This window comes from Gavialis gangeticus, unplaced genomic scaffold, assembly GCF_001723915.1.
Source record: "Gavialis gangeticus isolate Ggan-Ray unplaced genomic scaffold, GavGan_comp1, whole genome shotgun sequence".
Lineage (NCBI taxonomy): Eukaryota > Metazoa > Chordata > Crocodylia > Gavialidae > Gavialis > Gavialis gangeticus.
The window spans coordinates 103,025,282-103,042,375 of NW_017729024.1; the positions used below are offsets into that span (position 1 = coordinate 103,025,282).

The window sequence follows — 17,094 nt, forward strand, 5'->3', positions numbered from 1 at the left end:
ATTACACCAGGTAATGACAAACCTGAGCAAGCGAACAAGGAAGTGCAGATTTAATTTGTAGTTGATGACTCCTCTCTGTTTGCAGAAATATGATAGTCAGAATTTGAAATTAAGGTTACAAAGCCATCTTGGTGGCACTAAGTTCCCTATTATTATTAATTATTATTGTGTGGCTATTGATGCCAGGGGCAGTTTTCTTTGTCTTACAGCTGGCATATATCGGGTATCTGATGCTGTTCAACTACATTGTGTTAGTGAAGATGGATCGCTGGCCTTCTACACAGGAATGGATAGTGATTTCTTATATTTTCACACTGGGAATAGAGAAAATGAGAGAGGTAAAATCAGCCTGAGAGATCCAAAACCAGAAAATAAGCTCAAATGTTTTTCACATTTTTAGATATTCATTGTTTTTCTCTGAGCATGCTGTTGGGGAGGGTTTACCACAAATGTAATGTTTTTTTTCCAGAAAAGCAGAGGAGGCATTGGAATTTTTAGTGGGTTTCTGAGGGAAGCTTGGGTTTCTGAGGCAGGGGAAGAGATTTAAGGATGAGATAGTAACAAAAACCCCTCACCTAAATAACATCCCTAGTTTATGAAACAGCTTGGGGGTGACTTCCCTTTATTAATTGACATATATTTATTCAATAATTGTCTCAACTTATAGCATGCATTTCCCAAAAGAGTCTAAAGGATGCAGAGACAAAAAGAAACATATTTATGATTGCATTAAAATGCTATAAGATATAGACTGTGCAGAATTTTATCAACCTCTGCCCCTCCTCCCTCTCTCCCTGTAGCTACTGCTGTGTCCTTTTTACTTGGCCTAATCTGTATTTATTGCATAGTGATACCAAAGGCCAAATTCTGCTCTAACATTAATAGATGCAGCTTCCATTGACTACTATGAATGGGGCACACTTATACCCCTGGGGTGAATTTGGTGTTGTATTTGTATTTTTCACCAGTAAATGTATTTTTAAATGCCTCTGAGGACTACTGAGAAAGGTATTTTAAAACAGTTGCTTAAAACTGAATATTGCCTTCAAAAAGATTTACAGTAGATTATAGTTATAAATAAAATAAATAGAATTACAGCATGATGGGGTAGGACATTGGTTGAGTGGATTGTGATGAACATATTGCATTAAAGAAAAAGACATCAGTAAGCAACCACAAGAGGGCTCCACAGCACTGGTAAACAGCTACATTGGAATTCAGTTAAATATTTTTTGTGAATATTTGTTTCTTTTCTTTTCTAATCATTCACTTCAGCTGTTCTCTCCACAAATATTCCAGCAAGAATGCTTGTGAAGCTAGAGTTCTAAGTGAATATTGGAGATTATTCATAGAAAAATAATCTGAAATCCATACTGAAAACCTAATTCTAAGAATTGCACTTGTTCTTTTCAAGGAGCAAAAATATACCGTATGAGTCTGCTCGAACATGCTCAAATTCTAAATATAGACTACTCAAAGCAAGCTGCTTGCAAACAAGCTAATGGCAAGGAATTATTCATGGAAACCGTTTGGTGAATAGCTTCAAATGACAAATTCAGGAAAACAGTAACCTGCTCACACATGATTTTGCAGAGAAGTGACTAAATTCATAGAATGAATGATTTTCATGCATTATTTTCCCAGCTGTGGAACACTATTGTCAAAGGTTTGTTCAAGTAAAAGCATCAATCTTTTGGATGAAATGCAAATTAAGGTCCTTATTATTCATCATAAATTCCACGGTACTTTTATGCAGTTTTTGGGCACTTTTTTGTAGTTTCCATAAATATGGATTTTCTGCTGCAATACATTTCCAGCTACCTAATCCTGCTTCAAATTAGGATCAATCAATTTGAGAATTGGAAAGGGATATTGAAATTCCAGTCCTTTCTCATGGATTTGAGTGACATATATTGTTTTGTTTTATAAAGGAAAAACTTTTGACCTGCACATAGATTAGAGATGGAACGTGATTCCTTAGACCATCCAATTTCTAAAGAGGCACCAGAAACTTGTAAGATATCCATAAACATCATCAGGTTCTATCGGCTCACTTTGGGACTGTGTGATATACCAATGATTACCTGGGGCTTTCTCTAGCATTTAGTGAAGTTGGTTCAAATCTTGGTTCTTTACCTCTTCCATATCTTTTAGATATTGATGTCAGAGCCTGGGAAGCTGTTACAGAAGGTAAAGGTGTGGCTCCAGGAGTACTGGAATGTCACAGATCTCATAGCCATTCTCCTGTTCTCTGTGGGGATGGTGCTTCGCCTGCAGGATCAACCGTTCCGGAGTGACGGGAGAGTCATATACTGCGTGAACATCATTTACTGGTACATACGTTTGTTAGACATCTTCGGAGTGAACAAGTATTTGGGACCATATGTGATGATGATTGGGAAAATGGTAAGAGAAGTCTCATTGATCTTTCCATGCTTTTGTTTGACTCTGTTTCAGTTCAACTCAATACATTCTTTTTGTATATATTTCACAGAACAGTGTTGTCATGTAACCCCAAAAATCATTGCTTTCCATTATAGCTGCAGACAAACAAACTAGAATGCCCAAGGTTATCCTCCAGTATAGGAGATTAGGATCTTTCTCTCCTCTGACCTTCTACTGGTTATTAAACCGGGCTTTTATATTTCTCATGTCATGCTCAAAGACTCCCTTTCAACAGAAAATTTCTTGCGTACCTCAGTTTACCCATGCATAAAGTAGAGGATCATAATTCTCACCCATGTTGCATGGGTTTTGCGAGGAGGTCTCTGTTGCTGCTGCAGAGCATGGTTCTATCACAGGGGCAACCTGCATCCCCCAGGAACCCCCAAAAGGATCCCTTCCCGTGATTATCTGAAAATCCACCCATGTGACCACAGCATCTCCAACTCATCTATAGTGCACATGCCTAGGGCAGGAATGCATGTACACATCTGATACACAATATCAAGAGGATTAAGTTACAAATGGTGTGAGAACCATAACTGAGCTTTTGCATTTTTTTTAAAACTCAGCAGAAATGTGGCCTTAATTTAGGTTTTAGGTATGTAGGAGCACATTTTCAAAATGCAAAAACTCAGGTCCAAGTGGCCAGAGCCAGCTATAGTTTAGTACACTACTGCATGTAAAACTGTACGGGTACTTAAGTGACTAGCTCTTTGGGTTCACCAGTTTTATGTGCTTATCATGTTTTGTGTGCAGGTCCCTGGCTTTTATTTTTAAGAATTGGTTCGTGTATTTCAGATCATTAAACCACACTTTAAAAAATCAGTATTGAATATGTCTTGGCCCTATGCACCATAAATACGGGCAAAGTAAATATTAACTTTGCAAATAACACATATTCATGTTTTTATTAATAGTAAAGCAAATAGTATATTATAATTTGGAAGTATTCTTTTGTGACCCTAATTTTCCATGGTATATACTGAATACATACAACAGACACAGCTCAATCAACTTACATGAAGACCGAACATATCTCTTCTCTCATATTCAAACGCTTGCCCTTCCCCCCAGTACTTCAAGATGAGAATACCAGAAACACCCCATGATCTATGATATACAAAGACTGAATACAAGTCCCATTATTGGCTCTCTTCCTGCCAGTGTTACAAATGCAATAAGGTCACTGTCTGTTTGGTGCATGGGAGTAAGTCCCCAGGCTGATTAGTGTAAAATCAAAGAGAAAGAATGTTTTTAAGAGAGAGAGAAAGACCAGACCACAACAGAGGCTGTTTGAAAACTAGCATTTCCTGAAGAAAAGGATTTTGAGAATCTATGACTTCCACGAGGGAAGCCAAGGAAACCACGATTACATAGCGGGACCTCCCAGAACTGCAGTTACCTACAAAGCACTCAGTAGTTCTGTTCATGCAGCTGTAGATTGCTAGAATGAGAAAACAGGATTCAAGGATGAGAAGAAGGACAAAAGGATCTGATACAAATGACCATTATGTCTGATGCTGTTTGTTTCATAAAGCTAAAGAAAAATGCCAAATAGCTATGTATTCCTCTGTTTTACCACTAAAGCCAAAACAGGCACTTAATTATGCTCATATTGTCAACAACAGCAGCCTGAAAACTAGTTTAAGATGACAGATTGATAGGCCCCTAATGGTTCAGGCTCTGACAGTCCACATAATGATTGATTGACATAACTGCCACTAGGCCCAATTCAGCAGTGACAGAAATGATGGTGTATGTTGTACTTTGGGTGCAGGAGGGCCTAGAAATGGGTAAAAGTAGAAAAACTGATGTAGTTAGCATCTCTTTGACATCCCTGCTTGTGCACAGTGAGTATTACTCTACACCACCTTGTTAGTCTATAGCAGTGGTGCTCAATGTCTGGCCTGCAGGCCAAATGTAGCCTGTGGAGCATCACATCTGGCCTGTGGGTCTCCCCATAAGTTGGGAAATTTGGCAATGGCATTAATATGGTCACTCCTTCCCCCCGCCCCTTTAGTTGAGTTGAATTTAGCTCTCAAAGCACAGGAGCTGTTATGGACACAAAGTAGGGGGAGGCTGTTTTATCTTACACCCTCTTGCTATTTAGTTTTCCTACTTCATCCTTAGAATCATAGGATCAAAGAAATGAGGGTTGGAAGGCACCTTAGGAGGTTATCTAGTCTAACCCCCTGCTCAAACCAGAGCCATCCCCAACTAGATCATCCCAGCCAAGATTTTGTCTAGCTGGGTCTTAAAAATCTCCAAGGATGGAGATTCCACAACCTCTCTAGGGAACATGTTCCAGTGTTTTGCTACCCTCCCAGGGAGTTTTCTAACCCAAACTTCCCTTGCTGAAACTTGAGACCATTGCTCCTTGTTCAAAACTGGACCCAGGACCAACCTCTGGGGGCACTCCACTTGATACTGACTGCCAAATAGACATTGAGCCATTGTCTACTACGCTTTGAGCCTGATGATCTAGCCAGTTTTCTATCCACCTTACAGTCCACTCATTCAACCCATACTTCCTTAATTTGCTTGCAAAAATGTTGTGGGAGAGTGTATCAAAAGCCTTGCTAAAGTCAAGATATATCACATCCACTGGTCTTCCTGCATCCACAGAGCCAATCATCTCATCATAGAAGGCAATCAGGTTGGTCAGGCAAGATTTGCCCTTGGTAAATCCACGCTGACTGTTCCTAATCACCTTGTTCTCCTCCAAGTACTTAGAAATGGATTCCTTGAGGATCTGCTTCATGATTTTTCCCAGGACTGGGGTGAGGCTGACTGGTCAGTTGTTCCCAGAATCCTCCTTCTTCCTTTTCTTAAAGAATGGGCAGTATATTTGCCCTTTTCCAATCATCTAGGACCGCTCCCCGTCACCAGGAGTTTTCAAGGATGGTGGCTAGCAACTCTGCAATCACATTAGCCAGCTCCCTAAGCATACTCAGGTGCCTCCTGTCTGGCTCCATGGACTCGTACACATCCAGCTTTTCCAGCTAGTCCCTAATCTGTTCTTTCTCCAGTGCTGGATGCTCACCTCCTCCCCAGACTGTGATGCCCTGTACAGTAGTCTGGTAGCTGCCCTTGCCTGTGAAGACTGAGGTGAAAAAAGCATTGAGTACTTCAGCCTTTTGTGTATCCTTTGTCACTAGCTTGCCTCCCCCCATTTAGTAAAGGAACCACACTTTCCCTGATCCTCAGCTTGTTGCTGACATACTTGTAGTAACCCTTCTTGTTACCCTCCACATCCCTTGCTAGCTTCAACTCCAATTGCACTTCGGCCTTCCTGACTTCATCCCTGCATGCCCAAGCAATACTCTTGTACTCCTCTCTGGTTGTTTGTGCAAGTTTCCACTTCTTATAAGCTTCACTTTTGTGTTTTACCTTGGTGAAGAGTACCCTTCCAAGCCAAGTCTGGTTTTCTGAAGTCCAAGGTCCTTACTTTGCTGCTCTCCTTCCTTCCTTTCCTCAGGATCCTGAACTCAAATCATCCTGTGGTCGCTTCTGCCCGAGTTGCCGTTCATTGCTATCTTCTCTAACAATTCTTCCCTGTTTATGAGCAGCAGATCAAGAAGAGCATGGCCCCTAGTTGGCCTTTCCAGCACTTGCGCCAGGAGGTTGTCCCCAACACTTTCCAAAAACATCCTGGATTGCCTGTGCACTGCTGTATTGCTCTCCCACCAGCTGTCCCAGCATAGTGATTGAAGTCCCCCATGAGACCCAGGGCCTGTGATTAGGAAGCTTGCACTAGCTCTTTGAAGAAACCCTCATTCACCACATCCTCCTGGTTTGGTGGTCTGTAGCAGACCCCCCAAAAGCCCTTGTTTTTATGCACTCAGTCATTTCCAACATATTCATTTTGCCCATTCACTGACTGCCCAACTGGTGTGAGTGGCACAAATTTGTAACTCACACTTGTTTTCTGGCCAATATAAAACCTGTCAGTCCTATTCATATCATGCATAGACTTCTATGGGATTTGCACCTGCTTGCTCTGGGCTGTTTGGTTCACTGGCTACATTTTTGTTCAATCTATGGTTCATTTTAGTTCCTTGGGTTATAGTTAACATCTTTCATGGCACACATGTGGGATGCACATCACGATGGAAAATTTAGTGGATTAAATATATTGTAAGGACAGATTCTCAAAAATGTGTAGAATCTGGATCTGCACATGGTTTATATTTACGCTGGAGCTTAAATTATAAGCAAAGTTGTAGAAACTCCAGGCATCAGACACCTCTCTCTGGCTTCACTCCTCCTCCTATTGCATTGATTTCAGTGTACATAAGTAAATTAAGGACTGCCTCTTTATCTGTGTCTGTACAGCACCAATTCTTACTGGGCTCTTTGGGTGCTACTACAGGATAAATAAGAAATAATTTGCATTGCTGATTATTAAAATATTAAATACACATTAAACAGTATATGCAATTTTTCAATTTAAGTTTAATCAAGAAAGGGAAGGGGCACATGTGAGTTAAAAGTGATGGTATAAAACAAAAGTAAAGAGATGTAAAGCAAGTGCCTGAGAAATACCTGATTTTTCTACTTATTTCAGTGATTGAATATGTTCATCAAAATCTATCTCTTTGATTTTTAGACGATAATATAATTACACCCTTTCCATTTGTGGGTAGAATGAAATGGCTCTGACATGCTGTCAAGAGAGTAAGAAATGAGTTAGCTACCTTTGCATACACACTTCAGCCTCCAAACTTTATTTCTTTGTCAACAAGTTAAGAATTACAGTGAGGCTGATTTTATACATTCAGAGCTCTATTAAGTATATTGATACAGGACTGAGTTGCATTTTACTAGTTCCAGGAGCTTTTCTAGATAAATGATTAAAATGTTCAGACGAGTAAAAGTGAAGCAAACAGTTAAACTAGCTATTGTAATTTAACACAACAGGCAAACATGCTAAAGTCAATGGAAAGACTCATCAACAAGCTTTAGACTAGGCCCATGAAAAGGACTGAAGATACCTACTGTGCTGCTTATGTATAAAATGACCGGAAAAAAAAAAAGAATTCTTGTTTCTATTAGGAAGGGTTCTAGCACCATGAATGCTGTTAAGTATCCAGGGGAAGGTTAAGAGCTTTTCTGTGATAGCTTCAGATAACCATCAAATGTTTTGATTACTTGCCTGAAATGTATGTCCACCTGCCTGAACTCAGAGAGAAAAAAACTGGCAATGTGCTTCCCTCCACCTTTTTTCTCTGGATATCAGTAAAGACTGAGGTGTGAAAAACTGCTGGGCCTCATCTTTCATCATGGTCTTCAAATGGTCTTTCTTAATTAAGATTAACACTTCAAGGAGCACAGGAATAGAAGGACCACCTGTGGTCATCCAGTCCAATTTTCTGCCATCACAGGTAACCCATGTCACATACAGTCCCCTTCATAAACTGATTGAGCCCTTTCTCAAAACTATTTAGGTATTTTGCCAGTATTGCTGTCAAACATGTTTTAGCCCCAAGTGGTTCCTTTATCAGTATTTTTATGCAGAACAAAACCCTCCACCACCATCCAGAATATAGGTCTCAAACTGTATCTCTCTTCTTCCCCAATAGCATTCAATTACATTTGCACATACCAATAAATACAGTGAAATATGCTAATCACAAAGTGTCCTTTACTTTTTATATATGTTCATTATACTTCATCTCTCTTTGGTTCCCATCTTCCTCCTTTTCCTGTCATTCCATCTCAATATTTGTTTTCATTTTTTTCATCCCTTTGGTTTTATTTATGCATGTATTTATTAGATTTGCACACAGTCCTTGACCAAAAAAAATGCTTAGGGAGGCTTACTGGGAAATGTGTAACTCATAAAATCAGATAAAGTATTTAATGAGATATTTAATTCTATAATAAAAACTTCCCAAACAATACCCCAAATTACCTTGCTTGCTAAACACCTGCCCAAATAAAAAGGTTTTGGAAGATGTCCAGGCTTGGGCTCTGATAAACTATGATGGGAAGGGAGTTCCAAAGCAGAGGAACTATTACCAAGAATGACCTCCCACTTCTTCTGTGAAGTGAGCTTTGTGCACCTATGATACTTGCAGGAGGTGGCTCTCAGCTGACCGTAGGAATTGAGGTGGAACCTTTAGGGCCTTATAAGTCAAAACCAACACCTTGAATTGTGCCCAGAAAAGTATTGGGAGCCAGTGCACACTGGAGTAATGTGTTCCTAATGGCTCAACCCCATGAGAAAATGAAACATTCCTCAATTCTTTCCTTTCAAGCTCCTCATAGTATCTCCAGCCAGACCCTTCTCCCACCAGTCCCTTCCCTTCACTCTGGCCTGAGTCTCAGTACAAATACAGAAATGCATTTATCCTTTCTGTTTGAGTTTCTTGCTCTCTCCTCTGTCTCTCCTCTCTCTCTTTCTCCCCCCTTGCAGTAAGGTGAGCTTTCCGGACACGTTTTGACCCCTATTCTCTATTTATTTGAGGTATTTGGCAGCAATTCCAGCACTTCCATATATGTCACTGTAGTGCTGTGCTCCTCCTCAGCCTCCTCTAACCTGTGTCATACTCCTCTGTATCTATCAGCCCTTGAGCTGAGCTTGTCCACCTGCAGGTGGCTGCAGAGAACCAGGGAGCCAGTTTACAAGGGTTGTGACTTCATGCTAATTTGAAACTATAAGTGCACGCTTCTGTATGATTTCCAAAGCAATTCCCAATTGCAGCTAGAACCACAAAGCACAGAATTGTCTTGAAAATCTTCCCCTTCCTCCCATATGTTAACCAAACCTTTTTTAAGCCTCAAAAGTAGTTAGGTCAAGTTTTGGGCAAAGATTTGGGTTGCTTTTTGTTTATTTGGTGCAATTTGCTTACTCATGATAAGCACATGTAGGCTATGTCTACATGAGACGCTGACTGTGCAGTTGTTACTGCACAACTATTTAGTACTTGTTTATACTGGAGTACTAATACATACATACATACTAATATGTACACTACATACTCTGGCATGTATACTGGAGTTACTGCACATTTGCACTAAGGAATGGCTTTTTTGTGACACTGACTGCATAGGAGCTCATGACTACTGCGCAATAGCATCACATCATGCTTCCTGCCATGCAATGTTACTGCAAAGTAATCACAGGCTAGTGCACAGTCAGCATCTCATGTAGATGCAGCCAAAAGACTACAGGACTTTATAGAGAGTTCTACAGTTGCTCCCCAGTTTTTTATGTTCAGATAAGTTGTTACCTTAGTTATGTTTTAGTTTATATAGCACTTACGAGAGATGTTACAGGCACTCCCAGGAGTTTCCCATCCTCTAATGCTTTCCCTTAGGGTTCTCACACCTACAGCTAAGCAGTACTTCTTGTGCCTACTGTATGCATTTGGGACACTGAGAATATTCAACTTTTTCTAAGCACTTCTCTGAATACATTCTGCAGCCAATAAGTAGGGATTTTCATACTCTAATGAGATGCCAGACAGTGGAGATACAGAGTTGAGCCCCCTGGGTTATTTGTATATCACCTTTTGAAAATTTCCCCTTCCTCTAAGCACTCCATCCTCTGCTAGACACCTAGTAAATATACTAATCTCTATTTCTGTCAATATACCAACTTTGTCACCTTACCAGTAACTACTGTGCCAGTCCATAATGTTGCAAGAGGCTGTTCTGCCACAAATTATTCCTGCTGTGACCTTAGCCAATGCACCACTTGCCACAAAAACTTATGCTTCATCTTGCCAAGACTGAGCCATAAGCAGCAGTGAAGTTGTAATCATCCCTGATAACTTGGGCAGTCAAAAGGCAGCTTATCTTACCAAACCTATGGGTCCTGAGCATTGAAAGTCGAGATGCAAATCAACTCAGGCAAGAACAATGAACCCAAAGTCCCCAATCCCCACCTTTGAACAGCTTGTATGTGTAAAAGTGGTAGTGTTGAGGTGATATTGTTGCCATGATGGTCCAAGAGATATACAAAAAGGAAGAATTCTTGTGGGTTATATCTTATATTGGAAGAACCACATATCTGGGATAGACATAGGCAAGATTTGGGGTATCACGATACTCTTCCTCAGGGTATATGCTGTAATTACAGTGCATCAGAGCAGACTCAATTAATCAAGTCTGCTGGAGTGTGCTAAATAGTGTGCTCCAGCCAGCCTCCTCATCTCATGTATCAGTGTCTCCACACTTCAAAATAGTAGTGGGGCATTTTAAAGCTTGTCGAATGAGCTTTAACTAAAGTGCCCCTGCCGCTATTATGAAGCACAGGGACACTGATACACAACATGCTATGGGCAGTTTAATTAAAGCGGCTCTCAGAACCACTATAATTAAGGTGCCCTTGGAGCATGTGTAAAAACACCCTTAGTGTCTACACTGATAAATTTCTGTGCAGATGTATAAAGGCCCTCAAGAATTCTTGCCTCTGTGTAAAACGGAGGTAGTAGTCTCAGAAATAATTTTTGAAAACCACACTCATGAACTTTACAAACCATTTTTCAATCATACCATAGTTTAATTGTAGTCAAATAACTCTCTCTAATACTTCCCCCCTCCCCCTCCTCTCTTTCTCTCTTTTTCCATCCTGTACTTTTCAGATGATAGACATGATGTATTTTGTCATCATTATGTTGGTGGTTCTGATGAGCTTTGGTGTTGCAAGACAGGCAATTCTGTTCCCCAATGAAGAGCCTTCATGGAAGCTGGCAAAGAACATATTTTACATGCCTTATTGGATGATCTATGGGGAAGTGTTTGCAGACCAGATAGACCGTAAGCAAGTTTATGATTCTCATACTCCAAAGTCAGGTACCAAACTTTGATCAGGTGATGTCTTACAAGATTGTTTGTATGTTTTCAATAAATGGCTCAGGGTAGAGGACTCATTCATCACAGAAGATGCTCATAAAAAAGCTATTATCAGTGGCTATTAATAGTGGGGCGTCAATTTTAGAAGGTGTCAGTGGCACTTTCTAATGACTTAATAATAAATCTCTAATGATAAATTTATCTCATATCATTTAAGTGATTCCTCTTTGATGTTAGGGGGAAAATCCTAGGTATCCATGATAACTTCATTGGTATAGCTAGGAAATAATAATCCACTCCTTATTTTCATCCATTGATTTGATTTTGGAGCTAACACATTTTATTCAGCTTGATATTGAATATCCACTGTGAAAATTCTGGGCCAGGTCTTTGGCTGACATAAATCAATGTCGCTGTGCTGGACTGAATGGAATTGCACTGCTTTACCCTAGCCAAGGGTTTGATCCATTCTATTCCCCTTCCTCTGTGACCTTGTTCACTACCATTGTCACCGTTCATGTTAAATTATGTGATATAACACTTTGGGGACCACAAATACACTATTATAATTCTATTTTATTACTTATTTATTGAGAGGTCAGTGTAAATAGAATGAAGCCACTATCTCAGATGTGCTCTCTTCAGGATTCATTTGCCTGGCAATCCAGAAAATGCCAGCTTTCTATTTAAATTAAACCTCCTGGTGCCACCTGATGTAGCTTGCCACAGAAGATAAGTGAGCATGTGAAATGAAGCAGTGTGAGGAATGGAACAAACTGAAAATCAGATATATCATATCTTTAACAAACATTGACATGCAGAAATGCTCGGCCCCTTCATTTCTGCTTAAACATGCATAGTTCTTGGCAGCATTTACAAATTAATATCTCTTCCAACAACAGATAGAATGCAGTCAATCTACGTTCGTATATCAGTTCTTATTCTGGATACTGCCATAAGAGAGTGTTTTTCATGATAAAGTGTGTGTTCCTTCAGCACTGGAAGAGTTAGAACAAAAAGGTGGTTTGATTCTTCCTAATTGTTTATCTCCATAAATAATAAACATCTCAGTAACTCAATTAATTCCCCACCACCACCAAGAGTTTTCAGATATACAGTATGTGCTACTTGAAATGTCACACGGAGAGCACACATCTTTGCATTCTGTCTTGCTCCTAATAAGCACAACCTTCTGTACCACCTGATGCAACTGGAATCTCCTTTTCCAATCACCTCTCCATTTTGTCCACAAAGGCAGCATGGCATGTGTGCAAGCAAATTAAAAGCCTGAAACCAGAGAATTTCTCCATGCATTTAGCTTTCCACTTGGTTCCATCTTTCATTTATTTTTTTCCAGAAATCCATTTCGTTCCAAGAGCACTGTAAGGGTATAATAATTGGGAGGGGTGATATTTTCCCCTGTAAGCTGTGGCTTGCTTTCACAAATGGACTTCTGTCTGTCCCTCTACAAGTGGCCATTTATTGATGTTGTACTAAGAAACTAGCATAGTGCAACAAATGTGGCAATCTGGCTGGATAAAAAGATTTTCTTTTTTTTTTTTAATGATGTGCTGATTGTAGTTTAGAACCCAGAAACCCAAGAAAGAAAGTAACTTTAACCTCTAAAACAGTGTGGCAGGTTCTATTTCCTTGAATGAGGCCACAGGGCTTACCTGGTGAATCAGACAGGTATTCAATGCCTCAAGGTACCAATGTAATTAGTGCTGAGTCCTAGAGAGACATGTGTTATATTCACTTCAGCCAGGTATAAAAGGAGTTGTATTATCCCTCTCTCGCAGGAAGAGGAACCTAGAGGTTGAGGCAGAGGAGGTCTACAGAGAATCCTTGGGGACTTGTACACGTGACAAAAAAAGACCGTTTTTGAGGTTTAATTGCATCATGCTGTGCATGTGCAGGGTTTTATTACAATTTAAATGAATTTGTTACATTGCAAACTAAACAACAGCTGCATGTAGTTTAGTTTGCAATGTAGCTATTTGTAACATTGCAGCCGTTTGACAGCTTGAGCTTGGGGAACAGTTGGATTGGGATGGGTGCTTCCTCTGAGTTGGGACAGCACCCACCCACTACCTACCCACCTGGGCATCCCTGAGGGGCATTGCCATCATGGAGGGAAGCACCAGGGGCCCGCACAGCTCAGGGCCCACCGGAAGCTCACCCCCCAGCTGCAGGAGGGGCAGGCAGGCTCTGCAAAAAAAAAAAGAGAGGATTGGGCCTCTTGCCCCTTTTTTTGTTTCCTGGTGGAGCCTGCCTGCACAAGCTGCTGGCGGGCCACACAGGCCCTGTGCTGCAGAGGGCCCCTGTCCTTCCCTCAATGGTGGCAGCGTCCCCTGGGGTCACCGAGTGCTAGCAAGCTGGGGGCTGCCTCAGCTTGGAGGCAGCAGCCTGCCAGATCCAAGTCTTCTGCAAGCCGCCTGCTGGAAGCCCGCAGAGCGCTGCTCCTTGGGTGGGCTCAGGGAAGAGTTAGATCTGGTGGGGTAGATCTCCAAGCTGGGACACCCCGGCTTACTAGCAACCCCCAACAGCTGGCCCCAGGGGGCACTGTCACCACAAAGGGAAGGATCAGGGCCACCTCTGCAGCTCAGGGGATGCTCAGTCTGCAAGCAACCTGCCTCCTGGCTGTGGGAGACACAGGCAGGCTCTGCAAAAAAAAAAACAAAAAAAAAAGATCAGGTCCCTCACCGTAACAGTGACAGAAACCCCTAAATTGAAACAGTGGGTTTTTAATCATCACAATTAAAAACTCACTGTTTCAATTTAGAGGACTAAACCCCCATCATGTGTACAAGCGCCCCATAAGAGCTAGTCCTAATTCCTTCTTTCTGAGAGAGAGAGAGAGAGAAACTATGGAGGATTTTAGAATTTGCCACTGTCTCTTAGAGATTTTCAGTACACGTTACACACGTGTGAAAATAAATTGTCTAGAAAATGTTATCCAGTGGAATCAACTAACTCATGTAATTGACACATGTTGTGTTAACTTTTTGGACACTTATTTTTTCCACTGTTTGGAAATTTACTGCCATATTTTTCCCCGCACTGTTCTAAGCTAAATCAGCCACTGTATTCTATTTTGAGTACTCTAAAGTATTTGTACTTTCTCAAATGTGATTATATGCCTGTTCTAAAAACTGTTGAGTTACCCTCTGAGATATAATCATACTTCACAGCTTGGGACTTTTCAATTTAATATTTAAAAAAGAAAAGATAGTTCTGGGGTTTTTTCATGTTTTTATTTTGACCACATATTCTGGATGCAGATAGGGTGCTGGGTGCTGGCCTGCTCCATTGTGGCACTGTGTTCTAAAGGTTCCTTTTGTCTACTTGAGAAATGTACAAATAGTTTATGCTACTCAAAAATATTTTGACTTCTTTTTCTTTTGATCACTTTCTGTTGATTTGTGAAGCATGCCGTAACACTGACAGATCCACTATCTGGATCCACTTCATCGGGGTGGGGGGAGCCTCTCCATCCATTGGATATGTTATTTTTAATTTTATCACAAAATACTGTGCTCTTAAAACACCAACTATGTGTATTGTTCTAATCAAATGCATGTTCTGCCTATATCTATATATGTATGTGCTTTTCACAATAAGTGCCAGTGTTCATTTCATGTGGAAAAAATTCTCTTAATTGAAACATGCATAGATGCTCAACAATGCAGCGTGGACATTTAATCTCACTTGTAATTCAAAACATGAGGTCAGAACTCCTCACTTTTGGGAGTAAGTCATAGTAATATATTATCATTACTACCATATAATAATTATAATAATATGTTATTATATGTAGGTTCTATTGCCTATGAAACACATACACATACACGCATACATACATACACACATACACGTGTGTGTGTGTCTGTTTATGAATATATAACTACTATACGTGTATTGATTGATGTTTATCAGTCAGTCATACATAATAATCAATAGAGGAAAGCTTTTAGGACTGTATTCAGAACAAATTTAAATTTTAAAATAAGTTAAAAACAAGAAGATGAAGTTGGCCCAAAAATTCAAATTCAAAAGCAGTTTCTCTCAGTCAGGCACAATCTTCACAATATTGTTTGTTGGTAAAAAAAAAAGATATTTAAGTCAGGGAATTGATGATGCGCTATGGATGCTCTTCACTTTTAACCTGTCATTTCTAATCCAGTGAGGATCAACTGATAGAGATAACCAATGGCTACGCAACCAAAAAGATGGCTAACTTTTATTCTAATGTCCTTCCTGGTGGACATGTATCCTCATTATAAAATTGCCCCTTGCAATTTGCACTATTTGACACCACTGTTGGCAATCCCAACAGAAACACAAAACACTCATTTGCCACAGAGAATCAGTTTTCCTTTTACCTCCAGAATATGAGGCAGGGAGATATTATGAACGCTATGTTGTCCATAGTGCACCTGTGAATAAATAGGAGTTTGGTAGGTAATATCAAATGTGGAGAGATAATAACTGTATATGACATTTTGATGGACAACAGCCATCATTAAAAAACCAAATTTTGTCCCCATTTAGCATTTTTCCTGAATTTAGGATACTGAATAACCTTGAACGCTGTTGGTAGATATTGAGGGGTTTTTTGAATAGCACCTATTGTATTTTAACTCAGCGTCTTGCATACTGAATTTGTCTAGTGTGTAATTCAAAATAAGATACTTATTTCCAATTGAGTTGAAGAGAAAATTGTGTCTTGTAAAGAGAATTCTATAGGAAGGATACATTGCTCTATTACATGCCATGGACCCAGTTCTCATGTGCCCAAACCCACTTCACAACTTTCTGACAGCCTGAGAGGGCTTAAAAGTGAGCATAAATTACATTTCCATCTGCCTTAATGTCACCTTATGCTGTGAGGCAGGGGTAAAGGGGCTACTATAAATAAGTCCTGTAGATTTTATCCTAATTTGCATCCCATCATATTGCATTCCTATAGACCCCTCTCCTCCTTCTTTCAGACTTTTACTTAAGCGCCACCATCAACACAGAACATGAGGAATAACATGGCAATTTTGCACATGACTGAATAAAAGACATCCTGATCTTCTCTAATTACTACATATTAGCTCTGCACCACCAACAGATTTATTTTGGTATGCTAGACAGATGCATGGGATAAAATTCACACAAGGCTATGCTCCATTTCAGTCTCACTGTGCCCACGTGCACAGGAGCAATTTTCAGCCTCCGAGCACTCCTTTGACCTTAAAATTACCCTTAGGTGTTTTGTTTCATTGTTATTTTTAAGGTAGAGAGAAGAGAGGCAACAAAAATTAGAGGGAGCAAGTGTTGAATCAGTAGACTCATTATAAATTGAGACTAAAGGCACCAACCATGCAGGACAGGAGGGGCACTTGAAAGAAAATTTTAGCATGACCCAAGGTAAAAAATGAATTACAAGGATCACAATATTATTCATTTTCAATTGCTAAGCTGAATGCCATATCCCATTTCCCTAATAGTATTTTCTAGGGTGGTGGAGGAGCCAACCTGTGGCATACATGCCAGGGGCAGCTGCTGCGTGTGGCTTGAGACCCTAGCACAGGTGTCAGCAACATTTTTGGGCAGAGTGCCGAAAACACCCACAACTTCAACTTGTAAGATGTTGGTGTGCCGGGGCGGCTAACGAGGGAGCCACAAGGGGCCCAATCCTTGCTGTTGCCGTGTAGCCCTGGCCCCTTCCTGCCATCCACCCAGAGGCACGTGTGCCAAGCAAAATTCCTTTGAGTGCCACAATGCTGGGGATTGCCTACCTCTGCCCTAGCACTTCAGTCAGTGCTTCCAGTCGAATAGAGGCAAGGGGGCCTCAAGCCT

General features: G+C 40.5%; 1 protein-coding gene across 1 annotated transcript in view; it reads left to right on the forward strand.

Annotated features, from left to right (window-relative positions):
* Positions 1–17,094, forward strand: part of TRPM3 (transient receptor potential cation channel subfamily M member 3) — a 335,439-nt gene that overhangs the window by 271,780 nt on the left and 46,565 nt on the right. The window contains exons 20-22 of the mRNA XM_019517468.1: positions 210–338; positions 2,155–2,406; positions 11,037–11,211. Coding sequence (XP_019373013.1) covers positions 210–338; positions 2,155–2,406; positions 11,037–11,211 — 556 coding nt within the window. The remainder of the gene's footprint in view (positions 1–209; positions 339–2,154; positions 2,407–11,036; positions 11,212–17,094) is intronic.